Source organism: Anopheles marshallii, chromosome 2, assembly GCF_943734725.1.
Source record: "Anopheles marshallii chromosome 2, idAnoMarsDA_429_01, whole genome shotgun sequence".
In the NCBI taxonomy this organism is placed as follows: domain Eukaryota; kingdom Metazoa; phylum Arthropoda; class Insecta; order Diptera; family Culicidae; genus Anopheles; species Anopheles marshallii.
This window is the reverse complement of record NC_071326.1, coordinates 38768988-38796354: the sequence shown is the minus strand read 5'-3', so window position 1 is coordinate 38796354 and position 27367 is coordinate 38768988. Positions and strand designations below refer to the sequence as shown.

The following is a 27367-nucleotide window of genomic DNA, read 5'->3' as shown; positions in this document are numbered from 1 at the left end:
CGGCAAGATGCGGTGAGCACGCACATATCAACACACATATGTACATCAGAGAGATTATGTTTGTGAAACATAATTTTCCCACATGCATTTTTGGGCAATGAGCCAACGATGAAAGCCTTGGACAAACCGAAGGCAAGAAGTTGTCAGTTTAAGTTTACTTCAAGCATTATTTTGTACTGTATTTCACACTATTAAGTACATCGTAAAATTACTTCTTTATTTCGTATTATGTAAGGTAAATCACAAACAAATTAAGTGCAGTGTTTGGTACAATTATCACTTTAACGCAGTGCATCGAATGAAGCGGAGTGAAATATAGTAATTAAAAGACAGAGAGTAAAGGAGAAAACAGAACAATCAAATTTTATGGCCCATTCCGAAATGCAGACTTATTCGTAATCGTCCTTGTTTGCTTTACTTTAACTTCCTGCCTCAGCCCAGGTTGCTGTACGCTGGTGAGTTTTCAGGCTTGTTTTTTTTGGTACTATTTTTTATGAATGCAACGTCCGATACACAGCACACCAAGTTATTGGGTGAGAAGTTTAACGCAGGCATGTAAATTCCTGAAACTGCCTCATAAAACGGTTGCGAGTGAAAACAAAACCAGCCCAACAACAACCGGGCCCAGCCATAAACCCTTGACATTGGCACCGATCGGTGGATGAACAAAACCGATCAGCACCTGCTGGCCGTGGTATGATTGGCCGGCTGGTGGTGGTAAAACAGAAATTAAAATAAAATAAAAGAAGAAAAAAAAAGGTTAACACGGCAGCTTATAAAAACGAAGTACAAAAACAAAACCCCGATCGAAACCAGGCGGAGGGTGATGAGGTGGGTACAGAAGGAAGCAGAAAAAAGGACTTCGTCCAAAGCTCCGACACGGACAGGGAAAGACAAACTCTCGCACACTTGACAAATGAAGGTACCAATATACTGATCGGAGATCGGAGGGGCATTAACAAAAATGGAACCGATTCATACATCGGAATTCGGAATAGATCCTTCAAAAAGGATATCTCTCGACTCGACGTTGACGGCAAAACAAAGAACCAAGCGGTAAGAAGTGAGCAGGCGCAACCATGAAATTTCTGATTCCACAGTGATGATGGGAGCTGCTAGTGCATATTGTTGCTGATCCTGTGCTGCGGGACTGGAATTGGAAGGACATTGATAGATTTTTTTTTTGGTACATAACGTTTGAGAACCAACCCCGACCGTTTTGTTGAATGAAATGCTCCCAATAGAAATTCCATCCAGTGTGGCTCCGAACTAATGACTTTTCATCTGGTTTTTGTGCTTCGCATTGTTTCGGTTTTCTTTTCACTTTTACCAAGCGTAATGAAACCAGTTTACTTGTGTTATTCTGCTGCGTGTCACGGGAAAGATGTAAGCAAAGGGTAACAAACAACGATCCAACTTAATAGATTATCCCTCCTTTATTCAATTATTTTCTCATGAGAGATGCTAATCATTGCATAACGCCGTGGTTAGTGATCATTCATTCAAACATTTCATCTTTGAAACCGGTAATGATCATTAAAACCTGCTTACTGGTGGTTGTGATGCAAAGGGTTTATTAGCTCTCCCCGAACAAAAGAGGCTTTACGGATCCGTATCTTCCAAAACGATCGCACCAATTGGCGAAAAGTAGTTGTACTTACATCAGCAATAGTTTAAAAAGCCAAGCAGTAAACAGATAGAAAATTCGGAGACGGTGCACCGTGCACGTAACGGGTCCCGCCGTCTAGAAACACCGAAATCACCGGAACCCAACGGGAGACGGAAAGCCGACATGGCCGGCAACTGCGGACGATCGTGCCGCTGTCCGGAGATACCTCTGTGAAGCACCGATTCCGATCATCAACCATGCGACCGGGGTACCGGCGGAGAAAAGGATCAAATTTGGTAAAGGAGCAACAAAAACGTCCAAAAAGAACATTTGGACAAGTTGGATGCACATCCACGGAACCGAGAAGAGCGAAAACAGGGATGTGAGCAAATGCGAGGAATTTCGAAGGAGGTCCGTCTGTCCGTTCCCGTACTGCATCATCAGCAACTTCTCACACTAAAGATCGGTACAGATTCCACAAGGGGTCCGTGATTCTCCCGATACCTCCGCGCAGTTCAGTTGTGTTTGCCTCTTTGTTTGCCCCGGCGAAGCACACACAGCCGCGCAAATGTTGTACGTTGCTGTGTTCGCTCTCTTCCCGTTTTCGCTTCCCAGGTCGGGGACTTCTCTGGAGGGAAAGAAAAGTGTCCCTTTTTTCGGCGTTTGCTTGTTTTCTCGCCGCCCTCCGGGATTGTCTCGGGATGTTTTCGGTCAATTTTGGTGTTTAGCAAAGCGCCAACCGATCGTACAACAAAGGGACAAACAAAACTAGCGGACAGATGGAAATGGTGAGCGGGCGAGTGAAAGGCGGAAGATGCTGTTGGGCCGGAAGAGGTGAAAATTAAGAGACTCGACATGTTTATGTTCGCCGAAGCGTTGCACAACCGATCCGTACTCCGGTGGGTGTTGAAGAGAATGGGAAAGAACGGTCGCATTAACTGGTTTTTTTGTTGTTTGAATTCTTTCGTGCCGCTTCCATTCATGGGCAGTCAGTTGGACTGCCACGACGAGAGACAGTGAGCTCATGAGCACCGCACAATATCCCGAAACTGGCAATGGAGGAATTTGAACTTTCTCTGAGATTGGGCCAGCCAGAAGAAATGATTTGTAAGTCATTTGTTCTATTGATGCGCTTCGGAAGATATATGAAGCAGTTTCCAGCAGTTTTGTAACAATGATTTGATTTGCGACACGATAAATACAGAGCTCAGTGATGTATGAATATTGTCCGTGATGGTTGAATAAATTTTAATATTATACCTGTTTAATAATCACATTTAAGATCTATTCAACGCACAACAGCCGATGCACACAAAGGCACTATGACAACAAAATCTTCACTGATCCCGAGCACACGTATGTTACCATTCTTCTAATTTTTCGAAACATTAGCATAATCCTCCTTTTGATACTTCGGTACGCATGCATTAGATTACACGGGTGGGAAGCTTTCCACTTTCGGAATATTGGGTTTCCTGACCAGAAACCGAACCAAGTAACTGACGCAAAGATATATGGCCACCAGCAAAAGCAAGAAACGTTGAACCGATCCGTTCACTCCCAGCGAGGAACTTTAAAGCGCGACCAACAACGTTGGGGAGGAAAAAAAAAAGAGATACGCGTCTCGATAACACATGCTGGAGGACACCGTCCTTTATGGACGTCATCGATCGATCTAATGTGATCTCATTTTTCATTTTAACAGACCAACCACAAAAGGCGTCGATGAAGTTGGCGGATACACCACATTCCCGCGGTCCTGTGCTTCCAGACAACTGCATGGCAAACGAACCTGCCATCGGTTTGAGGTAACGTGAGGAAAATGTAGCAGCAAAGAGGTAATACCGGGTCTTTGTATGTCATCCAAAGGCATGGGAATCCAGCAGGATTTGCCAAACAGAAGTGACATAAAGAAGGTTTTCGTTGGTGGACGATTAGTGAGAATGTCACAGTACAGTAGACAGTATATAAAGCGAGAAAAGGTTGGAAAAGAATTAATTCTCCGTCTGTGGTATTCGTGGTCGAACACTTAGCTGTGATACATTTGATCAGTCTTTAGATTTAACTACAACGTGTCTTTGTTGCATGAATTGCCCAGCGGTTCTGAATCATTGCCACATTGTTCAATAATATAATCTTTATTTTAATATCTCTGACACTCTTCTTTTCCAACGTAGATATTATGTCTGACCACATAATGACTTTATGACTTTATGACAAAATCAAATATCGGGTATAAGAGAGAAAGGTCCAGCTGGGATTTGAAACCGGTCCTATGGTGTGGAGACTGGTTTTGCTATCCCTATTCCACCGCGTCGCACGGTAGCATCGGTCATAATTTGGTATCAATTACTTACGTTCATCGTGAACGAGTGATTAAAAGACAGAAGACGCAAGATGTCGTAATCCTTGATTTACGACACAGCGAAAAGAGTGAAACTTGATCATTCGTGATCAAAAGGTCATAAGTAACACTAAGGGACCTCGGAAAGAAACATTAAGTTTTAATAAACAAAATAGTTTTACGGAGAGAAAGTACTGTCGTTTTCCTTAAAGCATTTGTTGATCGTAACGAGGGCGACAAGCAATATCTTATCCTTTTCGTAGTTACATACGACAGAGAAGGGAGGATCTTTAAGAAAATTTATGAACATTAAGAAAACGGCCAACACATAAAACACTAATGCCCACCCAGATGCAGTACTTGCGGGTTGAAGGTAGCTACAAAAAAGCCAACAAAAAGACGAGTTGAAATGACATATGATAGTTGCTAACATGATTACATTAGATTATTGTTGCTAATATGATTATCATGGACGTTTATTCTTGCCTATGGAGATTGGCATCGAATATGTTGTGTGGCACTAAGTATGGTGCTTTATACACCCGCAGAGCCCACCCAATTCTTGCATGACATACAGTCGAAACATTGAAACGTCAAAATGATTTAGTGATCAAATGCGATCGGCTAAGTAAATAAACGTCAACAAGGATGCCAAAACATCTTCGAGTCACACCTTACACACGTCTGCGCAGATTAACACGTATCTTTTAATTACCACAATTATTCGCGCTGTATTTTAGTTGTCCGCAAGGCGGAAGAATCATCACCCATTATCACTACGCTGTGATATAGCCTGCCCAGGGGTGCACGGTTTGGGTGAAGTATAACAGGCAAATATTTACGACTGTGGTTAAATATAAGGCGATGAGCAGTGACGCACTTAATGAGGCTTAATGAGTGGTCGTATCGCGTCAAAAAAAAAACGACCCACCACCGCGTATTTTGCGTTATCTTTGAGTTGTTGACATTGAAGACTGCATCGTTTATAAAATATTTCACTGCCTCGCTGTCAATTAGGTCATTAGGCACATCATCTTATACTTTTCGCTTTCACTTTTTGCTTAATGTTTATTTTAATGGTGCAAATAGAAACATGATCTGTGTTTGTTTTCTAAGGGTGATATTTTGAATGAATTTTATTATTAAATGACGTTGCAATTGAAACCAATGCGTGATCAAAATTAAACCACAGACGAACTGTCTAGCAGAACCAAGAATATATATATATATATATACAGTCGATACCCGAGATTCGTGGATAATGCGTTCCAGGAAAATCCGCGCATCTCGAGTTTTCTCTAAAACGTCGTTTATATGTCATATTAAGGGGTCGAAAACATATTTCCACGTTACGAAGCACATTCAAAATTGATGTTTATAAGTTTATTTTCAGAATTACAATAAAATGTTTTGAAAATTAATTTTTATAACAATGAAATGTAACGTATTTGCAAAATAAAAATTAAATTCTACATACAAAACTCTGCAAAATGACAAATTTAAAAAATCCGCCTATCTCCGAATCCGCGTAAATAAAATAAAAATCAAATACTGAAGCTTCTTTTCGTATCGAAAGGGTTTATTCCATCGTTAAGAGTGTAACTTGTTCGACTTGGACACGCAACATATGGCAGAGGAGTGACAGTGACCTTTCATGCTCTATCCTTACCATCAGTAAAACAATGTTTGTACTACGCTTCAAAGGAAAGAGAACTTTCGTAAGAATTAATGCTAAAATCTTGAATAATGTTAACACAATTATTCGATGTACTCCAGAAATCTAACTAAATGCTGCACTGCTGGGTAAAACGATTTTACCTTTTCCTCTTTCACTTTTCCATGAAATTTTCTGCAACATTCCACCGAGTGTATGGTGATTAAACATAATTTAGCACTTTAGACGAAAGCTGCCACTAGCACGGCTCGGTTGGTAAGGAAAATCACAACCTTCGACGTGTGAGCAATGTCTACGAGGCCCTAAATGCCACAGCCAACGGCTTCAAAGTAATCTTTTACTTTTAGATAAACGTTTAATCGTGCAGTAAGGCAATAATAACACACCGGTGGTTTCGCTTTTCAACTCTGAGAAAACTTTCGCCATGGGAAAGAAATTGAATTTAACTTATTTCAGAAAAAAAATGAAGTAATCGGTTAGCTTAAGTTTAACATTTGAAGTTAAAAAAAAGCGAGGAAAATTAGGAATGTTTAAATTACTGAAGGACAAATGCATGCAAATATACGAATTGGAATTAAAAGTGTGAAATGTAATATTACGTATGTTCTTGATCTATGGTATTAAATGTTAATCCAACATCCGTAAGAATTAAACATATATAAAAAAACTTCGTTTGCGATATTACGAACATTTCTTAACATGGTTTCTTAACGATACTACGAAAATAATTAACAGATGACATCAGGCATGATACACAAAATTTATCACAATAGTAATAACTTTACGGGGCGGCCCAGTGGCATGATGGTAGCGGCGCCGGTCTTCACACGAACGGACCGGACCAAAATCCCATCCGGGCCAATCCCCCGTAGCAAGGACTGACTATCCGGCTTCGTGGTAAAATAAGTCGATACGGCCAGGCCGTTCTAACGAAAAAAAAAGTAATAACTTTACATATGGACACTATTTTTTTCTTAAATCAAAGAGTGTAAGGGTGTAAGAGGTAAGCTTGTGGATATTTACCGACTAACCTACTTCAGTGACTAGTAGCTTTTTTACTTAATGAATGAAGAATAGACTAAAATAACAGTAGAAACATATGCAACATAATAAAGCCATGGAAAAGCACAAAGAGCAAACATATCCGTGGAGACGAAAGGAAGACAAAACAAAACACATTCATCTCCAGAATTTCAATCACGAGATGACTAAACAGTCCAACGTAAGTTGGCTGCACATCAGTTGCAACTTGTGTCCAAAGGCATCAGAAGTACGTGCTGGTAGTCACCGTGCTCTACCATCAGCATCAGGTTCCTAGTCCTGATCTTACGTACTCGAGACACGGAGCAGCAGCAGAGCATTGGAAAGGCCTGCATTGCCACTTTAATCATAGCACTCTAGGTCTCTCGTCGCTAAGAACTTCCATTCGGGTTTTCAACCCCATTCCTTCCATCTGTTCGATGTTGTCCTCGAGCTGTCCCTTTATGCTGTTTATTTTTCCTGCTATGTTTGTCCAACATTTTATCCCTTCCCGTCTCGAACACACTGCTGGAAAAGCTTTCGATCACAAACTACCGCACACACACACATACACACACACACATTAGGGAAAAATGGTTCTCAAAGCTCTCGCGCAGGGACATCAGGTAGATGGCGGGAGTGTGTTCATGTAACATTCTTTGCACACATTCATGGCACAAGGATGCATTCGTTGGGTGAAAATTAGTGTGAAAACAGGTACCGGATGGTGCCAGTACTGCGCATTGGAGCTATTGGACTCACACAGTGCTGTTGGACAGGCAAGCAAGCGTTATTTCATAATTTCCACCGCATCTTCCCCTACACCTTCCCATCCGCATTCTTTCACTTTCATCCCATCGGTGTACTAGAAATACGGTACACGAATTCAACCACAGCATATCACCGACTTTACACGCCCGTTTCTTCCGTCTTATTTAGATTAGGTCGCCGAATGTGAAATGTTTCAAGGAGTTTTATACTGTGATTATTATGTTTCTCAACAACAGCACCTACACACGGCGTTCTTTTGCCCTTTTCCCCGTTCGGCCACCTCCGCCGGACAACCTTCAGTGGCCACCTTTTTTTTGTCGACACCATCACCATCACCAATGGGCCAATTGATGCTGACCCAAAAGGGAACTATCGGGAGTTTTGAAGAAGGCGCCTTAACTTTAGCTGTTCAAATCACTCGAGAATGGGCCGAAGAAAGAAGCGTATGTTTTTATTTCTATTCCTTTCTTCTTCTGCAACACATAATGGATAAGAACGAGATGAAGGGAAAAGGCAGATAAAGGAGGAAAAGGAAAGGCAAACCACTTTACCGGGTGGTGGTGGGATGATGGGGGCAACCGTACCGTTTTTCTATCTTTTCTCGCCGTCCAGGTTCGGCCGTCCGTTTGCGCAGGGAAAGGGAATATCGAAAATCATTACCAACGCGAACGAGATCGCATACGGCCAGGCAAGTAGGAGGCATACCTTTTGAGGTTTGCCAGCGTCCACTGGCCAGTGAAAAGTATGCCTGTGTCTGAACATCTTCCATCCCATTCGGTTATATGCTTTTTTAACGCGTTTATGCTGCAGTTGTGGTTCGGGAGGTTTTTTTTTATTGTGAATGGTAAGAATTTTTAAAGAATCAAAAAGGAAAAAAACACACACACACACGAGAACCAACAGACAATGAAAGGGACAAAGTCCCGTCCGAGTGTTGGTTGGTCCGTTTGGAGAAAACACGTCTCGACACGATTGAAGATTCACACAGATGAAGTGGTAAATCTCTTAATTATTATTTTTAGCTACCAATACAACGGCCCGAGGGGGAGTTGCTGGAGAAGGTTAGGTGGTAAGGTACAAAGTTAATTCCTTCCTACATACACACACACACATACACATACCCAAAGTCCGCAATGGAACAAAAAGGGAAACGCTTGGCCGAGACGGATCCCTTTGCGTCAAAAGTAGTAAAACATTTTATCACTTTGATCAACCGGATGCAGGCAGTGTGGAAACGGAGAAAGCACACCAGACGGCAGAAAAGTACACAAATAACAAGCGGCTGATGGCTGGTACTGTAGAACAAATCGTTTGATGTTCGCCACGCGGAAGTGTTATGGTGGATTGTCGTGTGCATGCGAATAGTCGCTGATGTGCATCCTTTGAAAGACAAATAGTATGCAACTATACATTATACCACGCTTGTTTGCGAGTGTTTGAAGGGGGTAGTACACTCTGAACGTTTTATTGACGAGGTATTAGTTCATTACATCGCAGCGTATAACATTTCATACGCAAAAACACTTTTTGTTATAAACTAAATGGCCCAGCTATCTGGCTTTAATGGGATTTAACGACTATAATTTAAGAGCGCGTTTAGTGCCAGGAACATTTATGGGGTTAGTTTTGGCCGTTTATGTAGTGTTTCCTAGTGTCAACAGATCGGGAAAATTCAGTTGAGAAAAATGAACATGAACAATGAATTTTCAAAAATCTACATTAATAGCATAGAGAATTACATAAAACTTTATAATAATATACATAAATTTTACAAAACAGACAAGCTTTACAATATATTTTTGAACAAAATTCGAAGAAAATAAAGAAAGAGTAAAACATTTATATGGAAAAATTAAATGTTTGTTCCACAGATATCTCGTGTTCTGAAGATGGTTAAATAAAAATAAAGTACTAACCCTCCATTTGGAATGGAAGTCTTTTCTAGAAGGACTTTAAAGTTTCAAGGCATTTGGATTAAGATTTCGTACTCCCAAGATGTAATGGATTGAAAATGATTTTTTTTCATTACTTCAAAAAATTTCTTGATAAGCCTAATTTATTGTAATCTGCATACAATGAAAGGAAATCTAGCAAAGATTAAGGATAAATTAATTGACTTTGTTCTAACTCTAACCCTGTGGCCTCAATGATGTGCATCGATCAGCAGGTTGTCGTCAGAAAGCTACGCAACGTACCGGATTTTAGCGGCCAAATTTATTTTTACCGCTGGAAAACGACATATTAAACATACGTAATTTTATTCTGCGATACATTTATAGATATCTATATAAAAATGGCCTTATCACAAAATCCTGAAAATCACCGATTATTTAGACCAACAGAGTATACGACACCCTTCAGCATCTTTCATTCAAATATTCCCATCACTTTTACGTCGAACATCTTTTTTTAAAGAAAGAACTCTAAAACCTAGGCCAACATGTGATTCCTTGAGGATAGCTTTTACGCGTGACTTACTAAAAGATTGGCATTCTTTCGAAAAGCATCAAAAGAAACAAATGCACCACCATTCATACCATACACTGATAACAAAGGTTGGGAGAAATTCATCCCAGGATTAGGTTCGAACCAGAAAAAAAATGTCATTATGTTTGACTGAACAGTTGTGTACCATGGCATCGGCATCGGCTCACAGAACACAAATCATGAAAGGACTCAAATGAAGAGCCTTAATTTCGGGTACAATTAATGGATTTTAAATTTTCTTGCAACAAATTTAAAAGCTTTCAAGCGCACAGCAAAAGTGCCCATTAAATTGCCCAGCTAATCCATCCGACCCATTGCCGGCCACCATTGAGGCGATCGGCTCAGAATAATGATGATGATGACAATGTGCTTTACAGTAATTGTTTCATGTTTTGTACAGAACGCTCCAAAAGTTCACAAATTGATTTGTATCCGTTGGAGGAAAGATTTCAAGAGGGAGATGATGGTTTAGATGAGTTTTGTTTTTACCTTTTTATTAGGAAGTTTTACAAATTACGTCTAATCCGATCCCTTTTGTTCTGGTTCCAAAGATTGTCCAAATACTTCAACAGCATTAAATGCTCTGTGTTTGTGTCTTTTCGTGTGCGTGCAATTAAATACTTGTTATAGACAATTTAAAATTGTTACAAAATCAATTAAACTTATGAATGTATTGTACATAATGACAGCAAGTAAGACTCGATGGAGAGAAAAGTATGGAAAACATTTATCTAAATTGAAAAGATATCGAGCATTTCAAGAAAATGTATTTTTCATATGTAAAACCTTCTTGCCTTCGTGAGCTGTCTCACGATCTCACGACAACGAAAAACACACTCGCATTGAATAGAAATTAGTCATAGACCATGGGCGTAAATGAAGTGTAGCTAAACGTTTAACACGACTTATTCGACATTTTTCCAGCCCGACAAATTCTCGACCGTCAGTCATTTGTCCATCTCCATTTTCGACAGTTCCCGACCGGCGTTGGATCCTTTGCTAAGTCATTCGGCACGGGGGCACACCCAACCCGATCAAGTGGCAATCGATTTTTGCTTACCGGCTCTAGCCCTGCGTAACTTTGTCCGCGTACCGTGTAACCATTCCCCCCACTCCCCCGTTGATATCAAGTTTCACTTCCATGCCCATCGAATAATCGGTTTTGCCAAATAACAGTGCGTTCTAACCGGAGGGAGGTTGCGCTTTAGGGGCTTCCCAGAAATAACACATTTTAACGGATCGTTTGACATTTCGAAAAATCTCGATCGACCCAAAAGAAAATAGATACTTTAGCTTTCGGAAGCGTCCGGGTCAGTTGGACAAAGTCGTGTTTATGAATTTAGATACCGGTCCAAAGACAAAAAGCAAAAACCATTGTAACTAATCGTCCGCAGTAGAAGAGGGATCAAATATTGCACACCAATTTGGGCAAATAATTTACAAAATTAAGATATAATAAAAAAAGAGGAAAGCTGATACAATAAACCATAATCTTGTGTTGATTCCTACCATCGTTGAGCTGAATAACCGCAAAAAGATTCAATCTGGTTGATTGGAGGAAGAAAAAAAAAACTGGCAAAATTATGTACCACAATTTATTCTCGGGCCGGTTAGTGAAGTTTTAAATTACAGACAGAAAGGACTACACTCTCAACGCCATCGGCAATAGGCCATTTGCCTGCGATTAATAGTTAATCGAGTTCATTACGTACCTGAGCATAGCCCAACAAACAAGCGTCAGTATTCACAGTTTTTTTTTTTCAAAGGGAATCTGTAAGGTACGGCCAAGTTGCTACGTAGACGTACATCACCATACCCCTTAAAATGTGAAATGCAGAAAGCTTACCCAATATATATATCATCCCCTAGCAGAATATGTCAGCTGAACCGATTCACTCGACTGAGCAAATAGCTGCTGGCCAAGTCATTTAGTTCTTGTGACATTTTGCGGGGATTTTTCGTCTCGCGTGTCCTTCGCGATGTATTCTAATGAGCGATGCCCCAAAGAGAGACAGCAACTGATGTTCAAGGGATAAAAAAGAGCCAGGCCGCGTACATCTTTTGATCTGGCAGAAATGTTAATTTTGTACTTGACAAAACAAAAAAAAAAGAGTCCCCCGGACAGAAGCTTTCAGTGCCACCTGAATGAGCAGCAGTTCTAATGACCTCAGGGCTTGTCGAGCACATGTATTCAGCACACGGAACGCGAAAACCCGCGCCCCCGTTGTCTCAACCGGGCCGGTTGTGTCGATGGTTTATGATTTTGCGTGAGCACTTCGTTAGTTCCACAAAACGTTAATGATGGAAAACGTTCAAATTGACGTACAAATTTACACGGCAAGCTTCTGCGGAATATCGAATGATTTCGGGCAGGTCTTCGGCGAACCGTGTGCGCAAGTACGCGCAATTCGCCGAGTAACATAAATCACCCGTGGTGATACCAAGAGAATTAATGCAACGTCACCCCCTGTACCGGCTCGCCGGTACGTGACACGCATTGACGAAAAGCACTTGTGAGGGGGGGGGGACGTAAGCAGAAGGAGACACTAGCAACGACGACAATTGGGCAATTGGACAAGGCTAGTGGCTCTGGTCCCGAGAAGAACGTGAGCATCGTTCGACGGCCGGTATCTACCTTCACCGTTCGGCTGGCCTCCAGGCCTCCGACTCTGGCACTGTTTGTGCGCATCAATAATTGTGAAACACGACTCTTCGGGGTCTGCTTCTACCCGGTCCAAATGCAAGTGCCGTCACCGTCACCCACAAACACAGCTCAGTTGTGTGTCATCAATGAAAATGTCAACGAAAGTCCGCTGTTCGTTGTTAACCGGTTCTATAGCGCTCATGTCGCCGGTATGCAATGTCCTCAACGTGCTCAAGAAAGCGTGTGTGTGTTCATGGATATGGCGCAATATTCTCTCGAGTTCCCGGCGAGTCTTTGATAAGATAAACGTGAAACACGATCGTCAGAGCGGTATCGCAACCTCAATGTTTGTGGCCCAACGAGTTGACATTTAGAATGTGTGTTGCACCCGTTCTTCCAGTATTACCTGGGTCGCACGCGGTAGTGTACCTACGGAAGATGATGGAAGAATTAGTGTATGTTCAGCACTCTCACCTGGTATTGGGTCGATTGGCATGTCGATTGGGTCGACGCCGCGCTGTTTCAGGATCGGATGGACCGCAACGCAGGACGCGCGTCGGTGACCAACGTCGGCCAGCGTGGCACTGTTGGCAACTCCGTTGCCGTTGGACGGAAAGGATGCCGTCGGTATGGCGCTGGCGCTGACCATGCCCACACCCGATAAGTCACCGGAGAGACACACGACCGAAAGCAACAAGTTGGTGACTAACCCGGCTAGCGGTGCACCGGTGACCATTATCTTTTTCATTGTCCGTCTTCGCTGGGTTGTCGCCCCCGTCTTCCTAGTGCGGGTTTGCTTTGATGGCATTGATGCGCTGGACATTAATTGGACGCAGATAGAAAGGCGTACACTGCGCGTATATTTTGCACGGCACACACCCACACACACACACACAATCAGCACAGACCAACAACGGCACTTGTAGCTTCAAACGAAACCATCAACACTAATCAAAAACAACGTTGAAGTATCACCGAGAAGCCAACAGCTTTCAATTGGGGGTAGAGGATTTAACACACAAAAGCTAACACTATTATTCACTGTTACAGCATGCACACTGTTGGGATGTGGATATCAGGGAATTCTCATATCTAACGACACATTAAAACCAGCTCACTTCTTTCCACGCTTGCTGAGGTGTTTCTGCACCTCAGGTGTAAATATTGCCGGTGGAATCGCAGCAATCTATGACACACACTCTGTGGAATCTGTTCTAAATTGCTTCTCGTGGCCGTATATCACAGCCAGTACCGCATTTCCGTTTTTTTCCGTACAGCGTTATGGAGCAGTATGACCTTCTTTGCTGAAAACGAAAAGCGTTGACAGGGCACACACCGCCTATTAGCTTCCGTGTCCGAATAATGCGACGTGCAGGAAAACTGGTGGCTTTTCTTTTCCTGCGCTACGCCTGTCTTTGCTAGCGCACAGAACTGATGGCATTAAACCACGACATCAGCGTCGGTCAGGGAATGGGCTCAACCGTCATCCCCGTCAACAACTGTACTATCCGCAGAAAAGGGTTGTTATCGTAGCGGCATTTGAAAGACACCGGTAGGTGCACGAACTTTTCACCTTAATGCTGCCTTGCCCGCCTTCGTTGATGGTGTTTGGGCTATGTATTTTTGCTCACCAACACGCGCATACACACATCGGCATTAGCGCACCAACGCACACACATAACGGCTGTTGATACACGCGAATGCAGCTACGTTCGAGCACACACACGGTTTGATTTCTCAGGCAGGCTCTGGTGTCTACCGTGCTGGGCCGAAAGTTGGTTTGTCTCGCGGTTTATCTTTCTGATCGATTAAAAAAAAACACACACACACTCACTCACACACACATCGACGACGCCGCCGCCGTCGACGTTGCCGCTAGCGTTTGTTTCTTTGTGTATTCGTGCTCTGACTTTTTCCGGCGAAGTACACCTTGCAAATATTTTCTCTGATGAGCACCAACTCTCGCTCTCTCTCGCTCTCTTGCCGTTGTTGCCGTATGTTGCCCTCTCGTCGATTCTTTTTCGCGCAGGGGAAAAAGTAAGCAAACGAAGGATGGGGAATGCGCGGGGGAGGGTAGCAGCTGGGTAGGAGGATCTGTATGTCTCGCGGGAGTACGATTTATAGCGAAGAATGTCGTCGGCCAACTCTTTCACGTGCGTCGCTCGAACCACTTCCTGTTTCTTTCGCGCACTTGCCGCATCCGCAACACTGGGATGGAATGGATTTTCGATTGCTTCCCAATCAATGAATGGGGACCCCCAGTTGCAGACGATTCTGGTTGCGGTTTTGCGCTTATGTTCACTTTACGACCGAATATAAATTGTTGCCGTTGCCTATTAATTTCGAAAACCTCTTTGCAACGGTTTGTTTGGTATTGGCAAGAAACAGAAAAACTTGGGCACTGTCGGCACAGGGTGGTAAAACGATTTTGTAAATAAATCGCGCTTTACTTTTCCACAGTATATTTTTTGTTGTAAACTCGGTGGCAAGCTTAAAGTTGAAATGGTTAACGAATTTAACATACAGGTTGTAAATTAAATACACCAAAACGTGCGACCTAAACGCGTACGTTCGTTCCGATGGTACGACCGACCACGACGACCGGGATGCACGTCCGCACACTTCGATTAGTTTAAGTGAAATGGGGTTTCGACGGTTTCAATGCTGTGCTTTGCTGTTTGCTTTGCTACAGACCGCGTTGGAGATTCTCTCCGTCTCTCGGCGTGCTACTGAGAGAATATGTTGAGTTAAGGCCCGTTTATTGGTGTTGCAACAGCAACAACACAGCGATGCTTTTTAAAAATATTTTCTATTTTATTTTTATGTGTCATTTGCTTAAATTTAAAGTTATATGAGAAGTATTTTGAGCAAGATGAGAATCTTCGAATGAATTAAGGTATTAAGTACAACATAAAAGCATATACAAATATTAGTTAATTAAAACACAACATATAAAGTGCTTTTCCATGAGTGCTATGAGGTAGAAAAATCAGTACAAACATCATTAAAATGAAAAAAAGAACAAAACAAATCCTATTTCACATACTCCAATCAACGTAGAAACATGTCGGACATGTTGGAAAAATTAATGTACTCACCTGCCGTTTTGCGCATGTGGAAGGATTCGGCTGATGTGTCAAAACAATCTTGAAATGGAATCTTCGTTTGCCGGAACGAAACAAAGCGAATAATACTCGCGGCAGTGTGATAAAGTGCATTTTCATTACTTTTCCTCCGGGTAGCAAATAACAGTTTTGGTGCTTTGTTTCGCGGTCATCCCTTTTATCAGTATGTGCACGAAATAATCAATAAAGTGGTTACGTGGTTGCCGTTGCAGTGCGACACGGTGCACAGGGTTAGGTTAGGGAAGACAAGGCAGCGACAGGAAGAGCGGAAGAATAGAATACGTGGGCATCCGCATAGGTGTGCGGCTATTTACTTACACGCTTTTTGTTGGTACGATGCCGTTCACGATGCGCACGGTTTCCTTGACCCATTTTGTGCCAATCGTAACGGTGGGCTTCCTGTGCCTGTTTGGTGTTGTATTCGTGCATGGCGAACCGAAAAGCCATCCCATCACCACGCAGCTATCGGCCAAATGGGGAATCACACCGGTGCAGCTAGAGATAGCCGAATTCATCGATGAGGAAAGTGCCAACTCGTTCTGGGATTACGTGGATCTGCTAAATAAAGTTCCCGGCGGCTTGTACCACTTAGGTAAGTGTTCGGTTGATAAAGAATGGCCAACTGATAATGAGTATTTTCCATTTCAAATTCTATCAGAAACGGAAGAAAAAAGGTACCAAAAATCCATCGCACTGGCATCAGAAATTCTCGGCGACGGTCAAATCGGTCTGCTAAAGTTGGCCCTTTCGCTGCACAGCTTCTCGCCGAAGGTGCAGGCCCATCTGCAGGTGGCCACCGAGGTACTGGCAAAGGGAGACTGCGAGACGACAATATTTGCCAACGTAAACGGAAAGGTGGCATGTGAAGTGAGCGATTTAACGAGCATCTTACGGGCGGGTGCGAAAGATTCGTCCACCGTCGAAACGTTTGCCATCGATCATATCTATCCCGGGTCGGAAAACAATTCCTTGACCGTGGTGCTGTACGGTGAGGTTGGAACGCGAGAGTTTAAGGAGTTTCATGACGCAATTAAAGTAGAAACGGAACGCGGTACGGTACGGTACGTGTTGCGGCACTACGTGAGAAAGGTTTCATCCCGGAAAGTACGCCTTTCCGGGTACGGCGTTGAGCTACATCTAAAATCAACCGAATACAAGAGCCAGGATGATTCGCCCCGAGCACAGGACTCAACGACGACCGCGGACGGTGCGGATTCAACCGATGAACTCGAAGCCGAAGTCGAAGGATTCGATTTTGCCCAGCTGAAGAAACGTTTTCCCCATCTGAGCCATCCGTTAGATCGGTTCCGGAATGCTTTGCTGGAGAAGCACGAAGAAATAGCACCGCTGAAGGCGTGGGAATTTCAGGAGCTAGGTCTGCAGGCGGCTAAACGGATTGCTGAAATGCAAGGCGATGAAGCGCTGCAGATGCTGCAATTCACCGCACAGAACTTCCCCACCCAGGCCAAGTCGTTGCTCACGCAAACGGTACCGGAAGAGTTCAAGAAGGAGATGCGACATAACATCGAAGTGTTTGGGCGCAACCTGAACCTTCAGCCGCCGGATTCGGCCCTCTTTCTGAATGGGTTGTTTTTCGATGCGGAAACGATCGACACGGTCACGTTGCTAGATACGTTGCGTTCGGAGATGCGCGTGCTGGAAGGGTTGAATCGGATTAACATCCGTGGCGGAAGTGCAACGCCACTGCTTGGACTGGATTTATCTTCCAGTTCGAAGGAGTTCGCTATCGACATCCGCGACTCGGCGATAACGTGGATAAACGATTTGGAAAACGATGCACAATATCGACGGTGGCCGGGAAGCTTGAAGGACTTGCTTCGTCCGACGTTCCCCGGTATGTTGCGAAACATTCGTAAGAATCTGTTCAACTTGGTGCTGATCGTCGATCCTGTAGAGGGCGATAGTGCTGGTAGAGATATTGTGAAACTGGCCGAAAGCTTTGTCGTTCATATGGCACCGGTTCGGATTGGTTTGGTGTTCCAGACCGGTGAGGGTGAAGATTATCGGGCACTGACGTGTGGATTTAACTACGTCCAGCAGAAGAAATCAGCCACCGAAGCGCTCGGTTTTTTGACCGATCTGTATGCGGCAACCGCCGACCAGAAGGTTATCCGGTACGCTGACGTACGGCAGGTGTTGAAGAAAAAGTTTAACCGACTAAAACTGGAAGAAATCGATGAAATTCTGGGTGAAGATTCGGATTTCGATTACGGGCGCCAATTGGCGCAGGAATTTATCGATCGACTTGGCTTGAAAACGGTTCCGCAGGCCCTGCTGAACGGGGTGCTCCTACCCCAAACGGCACTTACGAGCGATGAGTTTGAGGAAACAATTCTTACGGAAATCATGCAACAGACGCCAACGCTACAGAAAGCCGTCTATATGGGTGATTTGCACGAAGGAGAACCCGTAATCGATTACTTGATGAAGCAGCCGCACGTGATGCCACGTTTGAATCAGCGCGTCCTATCCCAGGATGAGCCACATTTTATCGACATGTCTGGGCGAGCGCATCCGGATCTGGAAGATATAACTGCTCTGGGACAACTATCGAATCCTGATCTTACGGCGACGCTGATGAAAAATTTAAAATATTTCGGTGGCAAATCCACCTTCCAAAAGTTCCTCGGCTATAGGGTACATTTCCTGACGGTGTGGGTTGTTGGCGATTTGCATGAAGCGGCAGCAAGAAAGCAGCTGAAAAATGCACTCAAGTTCATGGTATGATCTTTCTTCGATCCAATGACGTACGGGTTAAATGATAAAACTTTCTTGTTTCTGTTTTGTTCTTTCAGAAATCATCTTCCGGTACGCGGATTGCGTTTATCCCTAACGTGGACGGAAAAGATGCAGTGCGTTCGGAATTGAAAAAGGATCTCAACGCGCTGGTATGGGCCACAATCAACACGCTGGAAGCGGACGAATCGTACGATGTTGTAATGAAACTGTTCGAATCGTATAAATCCGATCCGGGCAACGTTGCTTCGTCGGTTCCGGACTCAGTGATAGGATTTCTGCCTGCCACCCAAATGCATCTCAAAATGCTTCGCGTGTACTGTCAGCGTGTACTGAAGCTGAAAGCATCGGCCGGAACGGTGATGGCAAACGGACGTTTGCTGGGGGTGTTCGATGCGGATGAATTCTTCGATACGGAAGATTTTGGTTTGCTGGAAAGTTTCAATGCACTCCAGTACACGGACAAGATACGGACCGCAATGAAGTTAGCTTCACTATCCGAAGCGGACGATGCACCGGCCATCACGAGCGATACAATAATGAAGCTTGTTTCGATCTTAGTACCACGGCAACAATCGAAATCACGCTACACAATCCCGACAGAGATTCAAGACAGTCATACGGTGGTGAAACTGCCACCGAAGCGTACCGATCAGCCGTTCTTTGAAATCGTAGCCGTGCTGGATCCGGCATCACGGGGCGCGCAAAAGCTCTCCTCGCTGTTACTGCTACTGAGGGATGTTGTTAACTGTCAGATGAAGATTTTCTTCTGTGCCATCGATAAACACAGCGATATGCCTGTTAAAACGTACGTTACGTTATTTATTTTAAACTTCTCCGATCATTTAATGATGTTTTGAATTTTGTTTAAGGTTCTATCGCTTCGTTGTTGAGCCGGAACTGCACTTCACCAAAGATGGTAGACTATCGGCAGGACCTTCAGCCAAGTTCGTGGGATTACCCGCAAATCCTTTACTAACGCAAAGCCTCAATGTAAGTGCCATCTTCCTCACAAATGAAAAGTTTTCTCAGTTTGATGTTCTGTACGCTTTTTTGATAGGTGCCTGAAAACTGGCTAGTAGAAGTTGTGCGCTCGGTGTACGATCTGGACAACATTAAGCTGTCGGAAATAAACGGTCCAGTCCACTCAGAGTACGAGTTGGAGTATCTTCTACTGGAAGGTCACTGCTTCGACAGTACCACCGGTTCACCGCCGCGCGGTTTGCAGATCACGCTCGGCACCGAAGATCGTCCGATCATCGTCGATACGATCGTGATGGCCAATTTGGGTTACTTCCAGCTAAAAGCCAATCCAGGCGCATGGATTTTGAAGCTCCGGCATGGAAAGAGCGCCGATATTTACGACATTACTAGTGCGGATGGGCCAAACACGGTGCACACGGCGGAAAGCACACGCGTCATCATTAGTTCGCTACGATCGCACGTGCTGAAATTACGCGTCACGAAGAAACCGGGCATGGCCGGTGTCGATTTGCTAGGGGACGAAAAGGATGGTGCCGGTGGTGGTGGAATTTGGGATTCGATCAGTTCCATCGTAGGCACGGGTGGCGATAGTGCCGGCAGTACCGGTACGGGTGAAACGGAAGTGTTGAACATTTTCTCCGTCGCTTCGGGGCATCTGTATGAGAGACTGTTGCGCATTATGATGCTGTCGCTGCTTAAACACACCAAAACGCCGGTCAAATTTTGGTTCCTGAAGAATTATCTTTCGCCACAGTTTATCGATTTCTTGCCCCATATGGCAGCGGAGTACGGGTTCCAGTATGAGCTGGTACAGTACAAGTGGCCCCGGTGGTTACATCAGCAGACGGAAAAGCAACGCATCATCTGGGGCTACAAAATCCTGTTCTTGGACGTTCTGTTTCCGCTCGATGTGAAAAAGATCATATTCGTCGATGCGGATCAGATCGTCCGGGCAGATATGAAGGAGTTGAACGATTTCGAGCTCGGTGGTGCGCCGTACGGTTACACACCGTTCTGTGATTCACGGCAGGAGATGGAAGGGTTCCGGTTTTGGAAGCAGGGCTACTGGAAGAACCACTTGCAGGGGCGCAAATATCACATTTCCGCGCTGTATGTGGTGGATTTGAAGCGGTTCCGCAAAATTGCGGCCGGTGATCGTATCCGGGGCCAGTATCAAGCGCTCAGTCAGGACCCGAACAGTTTGTCCAATCTGGATCAGGATCTGCCGAACAATATGATCCACCAGGTGGCAATAAAATCGCTCCCGCAGGAGTGGCTATGGTGCGAAACGTGGTGCAGCAGCGATACGTTGCAGTACGCCAAAACGATCGATCTCTGCAACAATCCGCTAACGAAGGAAGCGAAACTGACGGCAGCGCAGCGCATCGTGCCGGAGTGGAAGGAATACGATGCGGAAATTAAACGACTGCAGGCGAAGGCTGACGATAGCGAACATGAGGAGGCCGCTGCAATGGGACGCGATCCCGGCAATGTACATTCCACCGAAGGTAAGTCTCATTTTGGGTTAAACACACTTACACACATTATTAACAACGCTTGTTTCGTTTTCTTCGATAAAGAATCTAATGCGAAATCGCAACACACCGAGCTGTGATTGCGTACGGTGCTTCGGATGCTGTTTTTGATGAGCTGAACGATCAATCCGATCGATCGCCAAAGCAAGAGAAGGTATGCAAACGATTTCGTATGCATTTTGTGTGTCTGTCCTGTGTGAGGAAAGGATGAGCTAGGAAAATGTTTTATGGAATAAAAAAGGGGTGAACAAATAATCTTTTTTTTCTTCAATTTTCTTGCTTATTATTCAGATACACAACAAATCATTGAATTTTGTTTATAGTATTTTGGTAGTCCTTCCACTGAGGATCGTTGATCTTGCAGTAGTTTTACTGTTTTGAATTTGTTATGAAGTTATGTTTATTGTTACTTCAAACGAGCAAACCAAAAAGTAATAATAAGCAGAGTATAATACTTCGCGGTACGTAGAAAGCAAGTCGACGAAGAAAGAAACTTAATGTAAACATTTATAACGAAAGGCTACTTGATGTCACGGATAGCAAGCAGGAGGAAGCGTTATGTCCACTCGTGTACACTCCGTTTGCCAATCATTAATCTCTCGTTGCCGTCGTCACAATGGCTTAAACGTCGCGTTCGTTACGGCGCAGGGTGGCAAATCACGCTTAATAAGCTACATCCTTCGGGGACAGTCAGGGCAGAAGGCGTACGTGCGCATCCACACCATCAAACAATGCCGATGGAACGTATGGCCACACAGTGTTTCCAGCCGCTGTGTGCCGATAATGTTATGCTGACAAATGGAGCATTCATTTCTTCTGCTGAAAAAAGCGATAAACACGCAGAATGAAACGTTTACGATCCGCCATATACGATCAGTATTGCTTAATGCCGGTTTTTACAGAACTTACCTAACGTCCAAACAAGGCATAATGTTGCTGTGTTTTGGTTCCAGCAAAAATGCTGCACCAATCCATGCGAGCCAGTTGTTCTGCCTTTGAGTGTCACCGGTCGCTTTCCGATCGTCCACTTTGGCGTACATTTTTAGCAACATTTCTCTTCGCTTTAACCGTGGGTAAGCAGACCGTAGGCTCCTTTTTTGGGCTAGCAGGTAGATCACACACCACCCTCGGTGAAGGGATGAAATGGTGTATTACCGCTTACGGTTGTGTTTGCATTGCTCGATGCACTTCCTCAAATGAACGCTACCGATGAACAACGCTCGCCAGGTTGGTATTGAGCGATCTTTCACCGCTTTGTGTGGGTTGGTACAGAAACACTTTGTTTTGCGAACTGATGCGGTCGAATTTGCTTAACTTGCGGCTGGAGGCCCGTAGCTTTCGTGGTTTGATGTAATCCAGCTTACCAAGCATGCATGAAATGCACACAGCAACAAATTACGGAAATTGTTAAAGGCGATTAGGTCAATCGGACTTTTGCTTGATGCTGTCTCCGCGATAGTCTTATCAACTTTAATAACCTTCCGTTCTTATCCATGATTTTGTTGTTTAAATTGTACTTTTAACCAACAACGTCTCGGTTACGGTCAGCTGGCCGTCTAGGGCTGCATTCTGTGGCGTACAACCGGCTAACTGCTTCCTACGAATGCTACTGTGTAACGCAGAAGGATTAATGCAATGTTTTACGCCGCCTTCGTATTGTTGGGCACGATTTGTAATCTAAATATCGTCCAACACAGCAATCCCGTATGAGCTTGTTACATGAAACACTCGTTACTGATAACAACAGCTTCCGTTAGTGTGCGTGCGTTAAAGCGAATTCGGTTCGGTTTTGTCGTTGCACTTAAATGCAACGAATAAAATTTAACACTTAAATAAAATAAAATAACAATAATAAAATAAATAAAATAATAAATAAATAACAATAAAACACTTAAACATGCAACGGATTGATGAAATTCATGCATGACGTAAATACATCCATTGGATATTTATGGAAACGTAAATCTATGTTTTAAAATTATAATAAATTGCAAATATTAATATAATTCATCAAAGAGCTGATAAGGATAAATTGAAATCTATTTCGTTCGATAAGGAAATGATATTGATGGGGTTTGAAGAAAAATTGTCTTTACTAGCACTATGATATTACTTTATTTTACAAAATGTTTTTTTTTTACAATTTATGAATGAAGTTGAACAATCCTGTTACAAATTTGTTTACATTCTGTGTCCTGTTACTAACTATAATCGTGACATTGTATTGTTTCTGGTGGCTAGATCCTCAAATGAATTAGGTCCGGAATAACACTTCTGCAGTAACGCGTTTAAAGCACTATCCATTCTTATAACCAATTAAAACATGATACCAAATCTTTATTGGTAAACTATTGTCTCTAACATGCTTTATTTTATAACAGGTCCGTGCAGATTTCGTCCACTTATAAAAGCATATGACGGGCTAGGGTGAATTAAAATGAAATGGGTTCGTCCCAAAACAGAGGTGTGCTATTTTCCGCAACAGAATGGGCCGGAACTAAGTAGATACGGTTTGCAAACACTTGTTGCCTAGTTTCTCACAACGATAACCGACGGAATGTTTTCTTCCGGGTGCGCCTGTACCTCCTGCCATTCCTGCGGATGTGCCTTCTTCCGGTGCTTGTACAGATTGGAGATGTATCCAAACGATTTGAAGCAGAATGCACACTGATACTGGTTCGTGCGGGTATGTGTCGTCATATGTTCGACCATGGTCAGCTTCGTGGAGAAACCTTTGCCACATACCTCGCACTTGAACGACCGTGAATCCATCGTTACCTCGCAGGTATTTTTCTGATGGCGCTTCATGTGGAACGGTGTGCGGAACATTTTGCCGCACAGATCGCAATTTACCGGATCGTCCTCCGAATGGATCGTTTTCATGTGCTTGGACATGCTGCAGGTGCGGATTTGTTTGCCACAGAGCGCGCACTGTGTCATCCGCAGCAGGGAACTATCGTGGAAAGCTTTATGCGCCTCGAAGGATTTACGATTTTTAAACATTCTTGGACAAAGTTCGCACATAAGCATCAAGTCCGTGTGGGCGGTTCGTTTGTGGGTACGGTAGGCTCTGTAGTTGAAGCTAAGGCGAATTGATAATGTGAATTAGAAATAAGAACGGATAAAATGCACAGCAATATCACTTACTACTTATGGCAGACATTGCACTGCACGTCTTTCTGTCCATGGACGCAGTCTACGTGCATTTTTAAATTGGCCAAGAAGTTAAACGTTCTCCCACACTGTTCACACTTGTGTTTGGCGGTATCGGTCGATAGTTCTGTATTCGGTGAATGTGCCTTCAGCATATGTTGGTGAAGATTCTGGTGTACTTCACTACAAATTTCGCACCTTAAATTGCATTAGCACAAAGAAACAGATGAAAATAAATATAACATTAACAGTAACACCAGGAAAGATCTGATAAAGTCCACGTTTGTGTTAGTGATGGAAACAATCAACATTTTTCCATAATCATATGAATTCCGGGTCCGCTTATAAAGTGAAAGTAGTTCTTGTTCGCAGTTTTTGAACTTGACTCCGGATTCATTTTAGGATTCGATTCCGGATTCATCTCTGTTCAATCGATAGTTTGGTTATTTGCAAACTATCACACAGCAACTTACCGATATTTATCTGGATTGTTGTGCATGTCAATGTGCGTGATGACCTGCTGCCGATTACACTGTCGCGTAGTGCACACCGGACATCGCACGTACATACTTTTGCTATGTTCCTTAACCATGTGTGCACGCAAATCGCTCAAGTTGTCGAACGAAATGGAATGGCCGCTCTCTTCTTCGCAGATGTCGCATACGATGGTTTTGAAGAAATCGAGCACTTCCTGATCGGGGCCCTTTTCCTTCGGTACGTAAGGCTTTGGTACGTGCAATTTTTCGTGCTTAGCTCGTAGCTCCTCTGACGAGAACTTTCGCTTGCACAGACTGCAGGGATAGGGTAAATTCTCCTCCAGTTGGCTCTGATGCACGCGCATATGCTTTTTAAGCGAGATGTTACAATCGTTGTACTTTCCGCATATTTCACACCTGTTGGAAGTGGTAAAATGTAGGTAATGGTGACCTTCCCATTGTGCAGCCTAAACTAACGGCAACTTACTTGTTTTTCTCCGGATCATCGTGCGTTTCCATGTGGCTTACGAACATTCCCGGGGTGTGACACTTTTTGTCACATTTGGGACATTTCAAAAACGGCGGCTGATTGTGCTCCACGCGATAGTGTAGATGTGCGTCGGCAAACCGCTTAAACGTGACCTTTTCCGTGCACAGGTAGCAAGCGAATTCGTCCACGTACTGGAATATCTTATTGTCGCGCGCGACCTGCTCCGATTCCAAGCTGCACTGGTACTCGTAGAAGGCATAGTCATCCATGTTCAGCTGCTTCTGCAGCTCCAACCTCGCTTCGTAATCCGGATCTTCGCCCAGTATGTATTCTGCGTTGCGCTCTTCACTTTCTTCATCGCTTGCTTGCTCCATATCGCTGTAGTGTTTGATTTTGCGTACGCGCGTTGATCTCCTCCCCGACCGTGATATGTACCGTTCGGGTGTCACCTCTTCGGTACTTTCCGATACCGTTTCGTTCGTTTCTGTGTGTGGCGTTGTGCTTGATACGGTTTGTTGCGCTTTTGCACTCTTCGGTGGTCGCCCCCTGCGACGCTTTACGGGCACATCCTCTGCGTTCCCACCTGTTGAACCTACCGATGCACTAGATTTGTTCAATTCATTCTTTATTTTGGCGGGCCCTTGCAGTTCGCTGTGTGCATGATGTGATTGCTGTTGTTCAGGTTTCCGCTTTGGCGGACGGCCTCTCCCACGCTTCACGGGCGTTGCTTCCGATACTAGGATATCGATAGCAATCGTTGAACTTTCACTAGCAACATTCACATTGGTTCTTCCGTTTAAGATAACTGGTTTAGTTAGGTGAACCTTTTTGAGAGTTTCGCGTTCGCTTTGATCATCATCCTCATCATCATCGTACGGTGTTTCGTCATCCTCATCTGGATCATCCTCAACTTCAATTTTAACAATTTTGTATCCATCTACCTCAATCTCCTTTTCACTGTCGATGCTTTTTGAGTGCAGTAGGTTGGGCTTATGCTTCTGGGCAAAGCTCGAATAGCTTTTACCACTTCCTTGTTCAGCGCGGGTGTCATCGTACGATGAAACCTGTGTTATCTGCAACAGCTCGTCGGCATCTTCCTCCAGAAATTCGATATTCTTCAGTTCGATGGAATCATAAGCCGAAACTGGAAACGGATTGGGAAACGGTGCATTAAGTTCTTCCGTTCAGCCAAATACAGCCGCAGCACTGGCAGTGCTGCAGTGACGGAGGAAAACACTTACCCGAAGCATTGTCCAAACCTTCGTTATGGATAGTTTCAAGTTTGGTGTAGTATAAATGAAATTCATTCACCGTAGTCCAACAATCGATGCAGATGTGCGGATCGGTATCCTTTTCCAGCTGCAAAAAATGATAAGATTAATCCAAAACAAATCGTGTTTTAAACAACGCCGCAATATATGGGGGTGGGCTCTGGGAGGTGCAGAAAGCTCAACACTACAAACGCGGGACACGCACATTAAACCACAGATGCTTCGATATGATCGATGGCATGTTGAGATTTTTGTTGGCCGCACTGAACACACTTAAAAACCATCGCGATTCTGTTGTTAAGCAAAGGGCGCAATATTTGTCCTGGGTCATTTTGTCTACGCTCCGTTGTTGATGCCAAGCGTGGGTACGGACAAGGGTGAAATGGCTTGATGTGTTTTCAGCTGTCAGTACAGCCATGGATGCAATGAGGTCGCGGCTACACAATTGCAAGATGGCGGCTATAAACTAGTGAAACGCTTCGTTATCCACTCGTTGTTTTGTTTGTGGAATTAAAATTTTATCGTTTCATTCACTATTTTCCTAAGAAAACAACTTTATTGTGCAGCATACATCAGGCTAGCTATTGCATTGTTGAATTAGAAAAATTTCATCTTATAATTTAAAACAGGAAGCGTTTTTAACTGCGTGCAGTTGTGGCTACAGCGGCGTTTTGATTTTTAAAACAAACGGTACAGTGAGGCGCCATTGAATTAAAATTGGTCTTTTATTTTCGTACTTTCTTATCTAATATTACGTATTTCGACTGTATATTCGTAGTGTATATTCCATAGAATAAAATAAAAGCGTTTGGGAGGTTGTTGATTGGATTTAGCTGTTATTAGTAGCATGTACTTAATAAATTATTCGTTAAATGATTTATTACAAGCTATATAAAATTAGTTACATATTTTCATATGATCACGCAAAATGTGATGGAATTATAATTAGTTTTTAAATAACGTCACATCAATCTGATACAGCGCATTGCAGTTGTAATAGCCAATAATTGCAGCCAAGAAGTCGTT

The 27367-nt window shown here is 43.7% G+C and overlaps 3 protein-coding genes across 3 annotated transcripts in view; 1 reads left to right on the top strand and 2 right to left on the bottom strand.

Annotated features, from left to right (window-relative positions):
• LOC128719379 (glypican-6) overlaps positions 1 to 13358 on the bottom strand; it is a 54929-nt gene extending 41571 nt beyond the window's left edge. Inside the window, exon 1 of the mRNA XM_053813004.1 lies at positions 13025 to 13358. Coding sequence (XP_053668979.1) covers positions 13025 to 13358 — 334 coding nt within the window. The remainder of the gene's footprint in view (positions 1 to 13024) is intronic.
• A 626-nt stretch (positions 13359 to 13984) lies between these two features.
• LOC128717931 (UDP-glucose:glycoprotein glucosyltransferase) lies at positions 13985 to 21031 on the top strand. Its single transcript, XM_053811606.1, has 7 exons — positions 13985 to 14051; positions 15974 to 16267; positions 16334 to 18417; positions 18492 to 19240; positions 19305 to 19425; positions 19493 to 20924; positions 20997 to 21031. The coding sequence occupies exons 1-7, from the start codon at positions 13985 to 13987 to the stop codon at positions 21029 to 21031; spliced, it is 4782 nt and encodes a 1593-aa protein (XP_053667581.1).
• Positions 21032 to 23480: 2449 nt separating this feature from the next.
• Positions 23481 to 26672, bottom strand: LOC128718915 (zinc finger protein 667-like). The gene is made up of 6 exons (XM_053812531.1): positions 26547 to 26672; positions 26312 to 26429; positions 25068 to 26214; positions 24578 to 24997; positions 24099 to 24302; positions 23481 to 24033 (listed from the first exon to the last, which is right to left on the bottom strand). Exons 1-6 carry the CDS (start codon positions 26670 to 26672, stop codon positions 23481 to 23483), a joined length of 2568 nt encoding a protein of 855 aa, XP_053668506.1.
• Between the last annotated feature and the right edge of the window lie 695 nt (positions 26673 to 27367).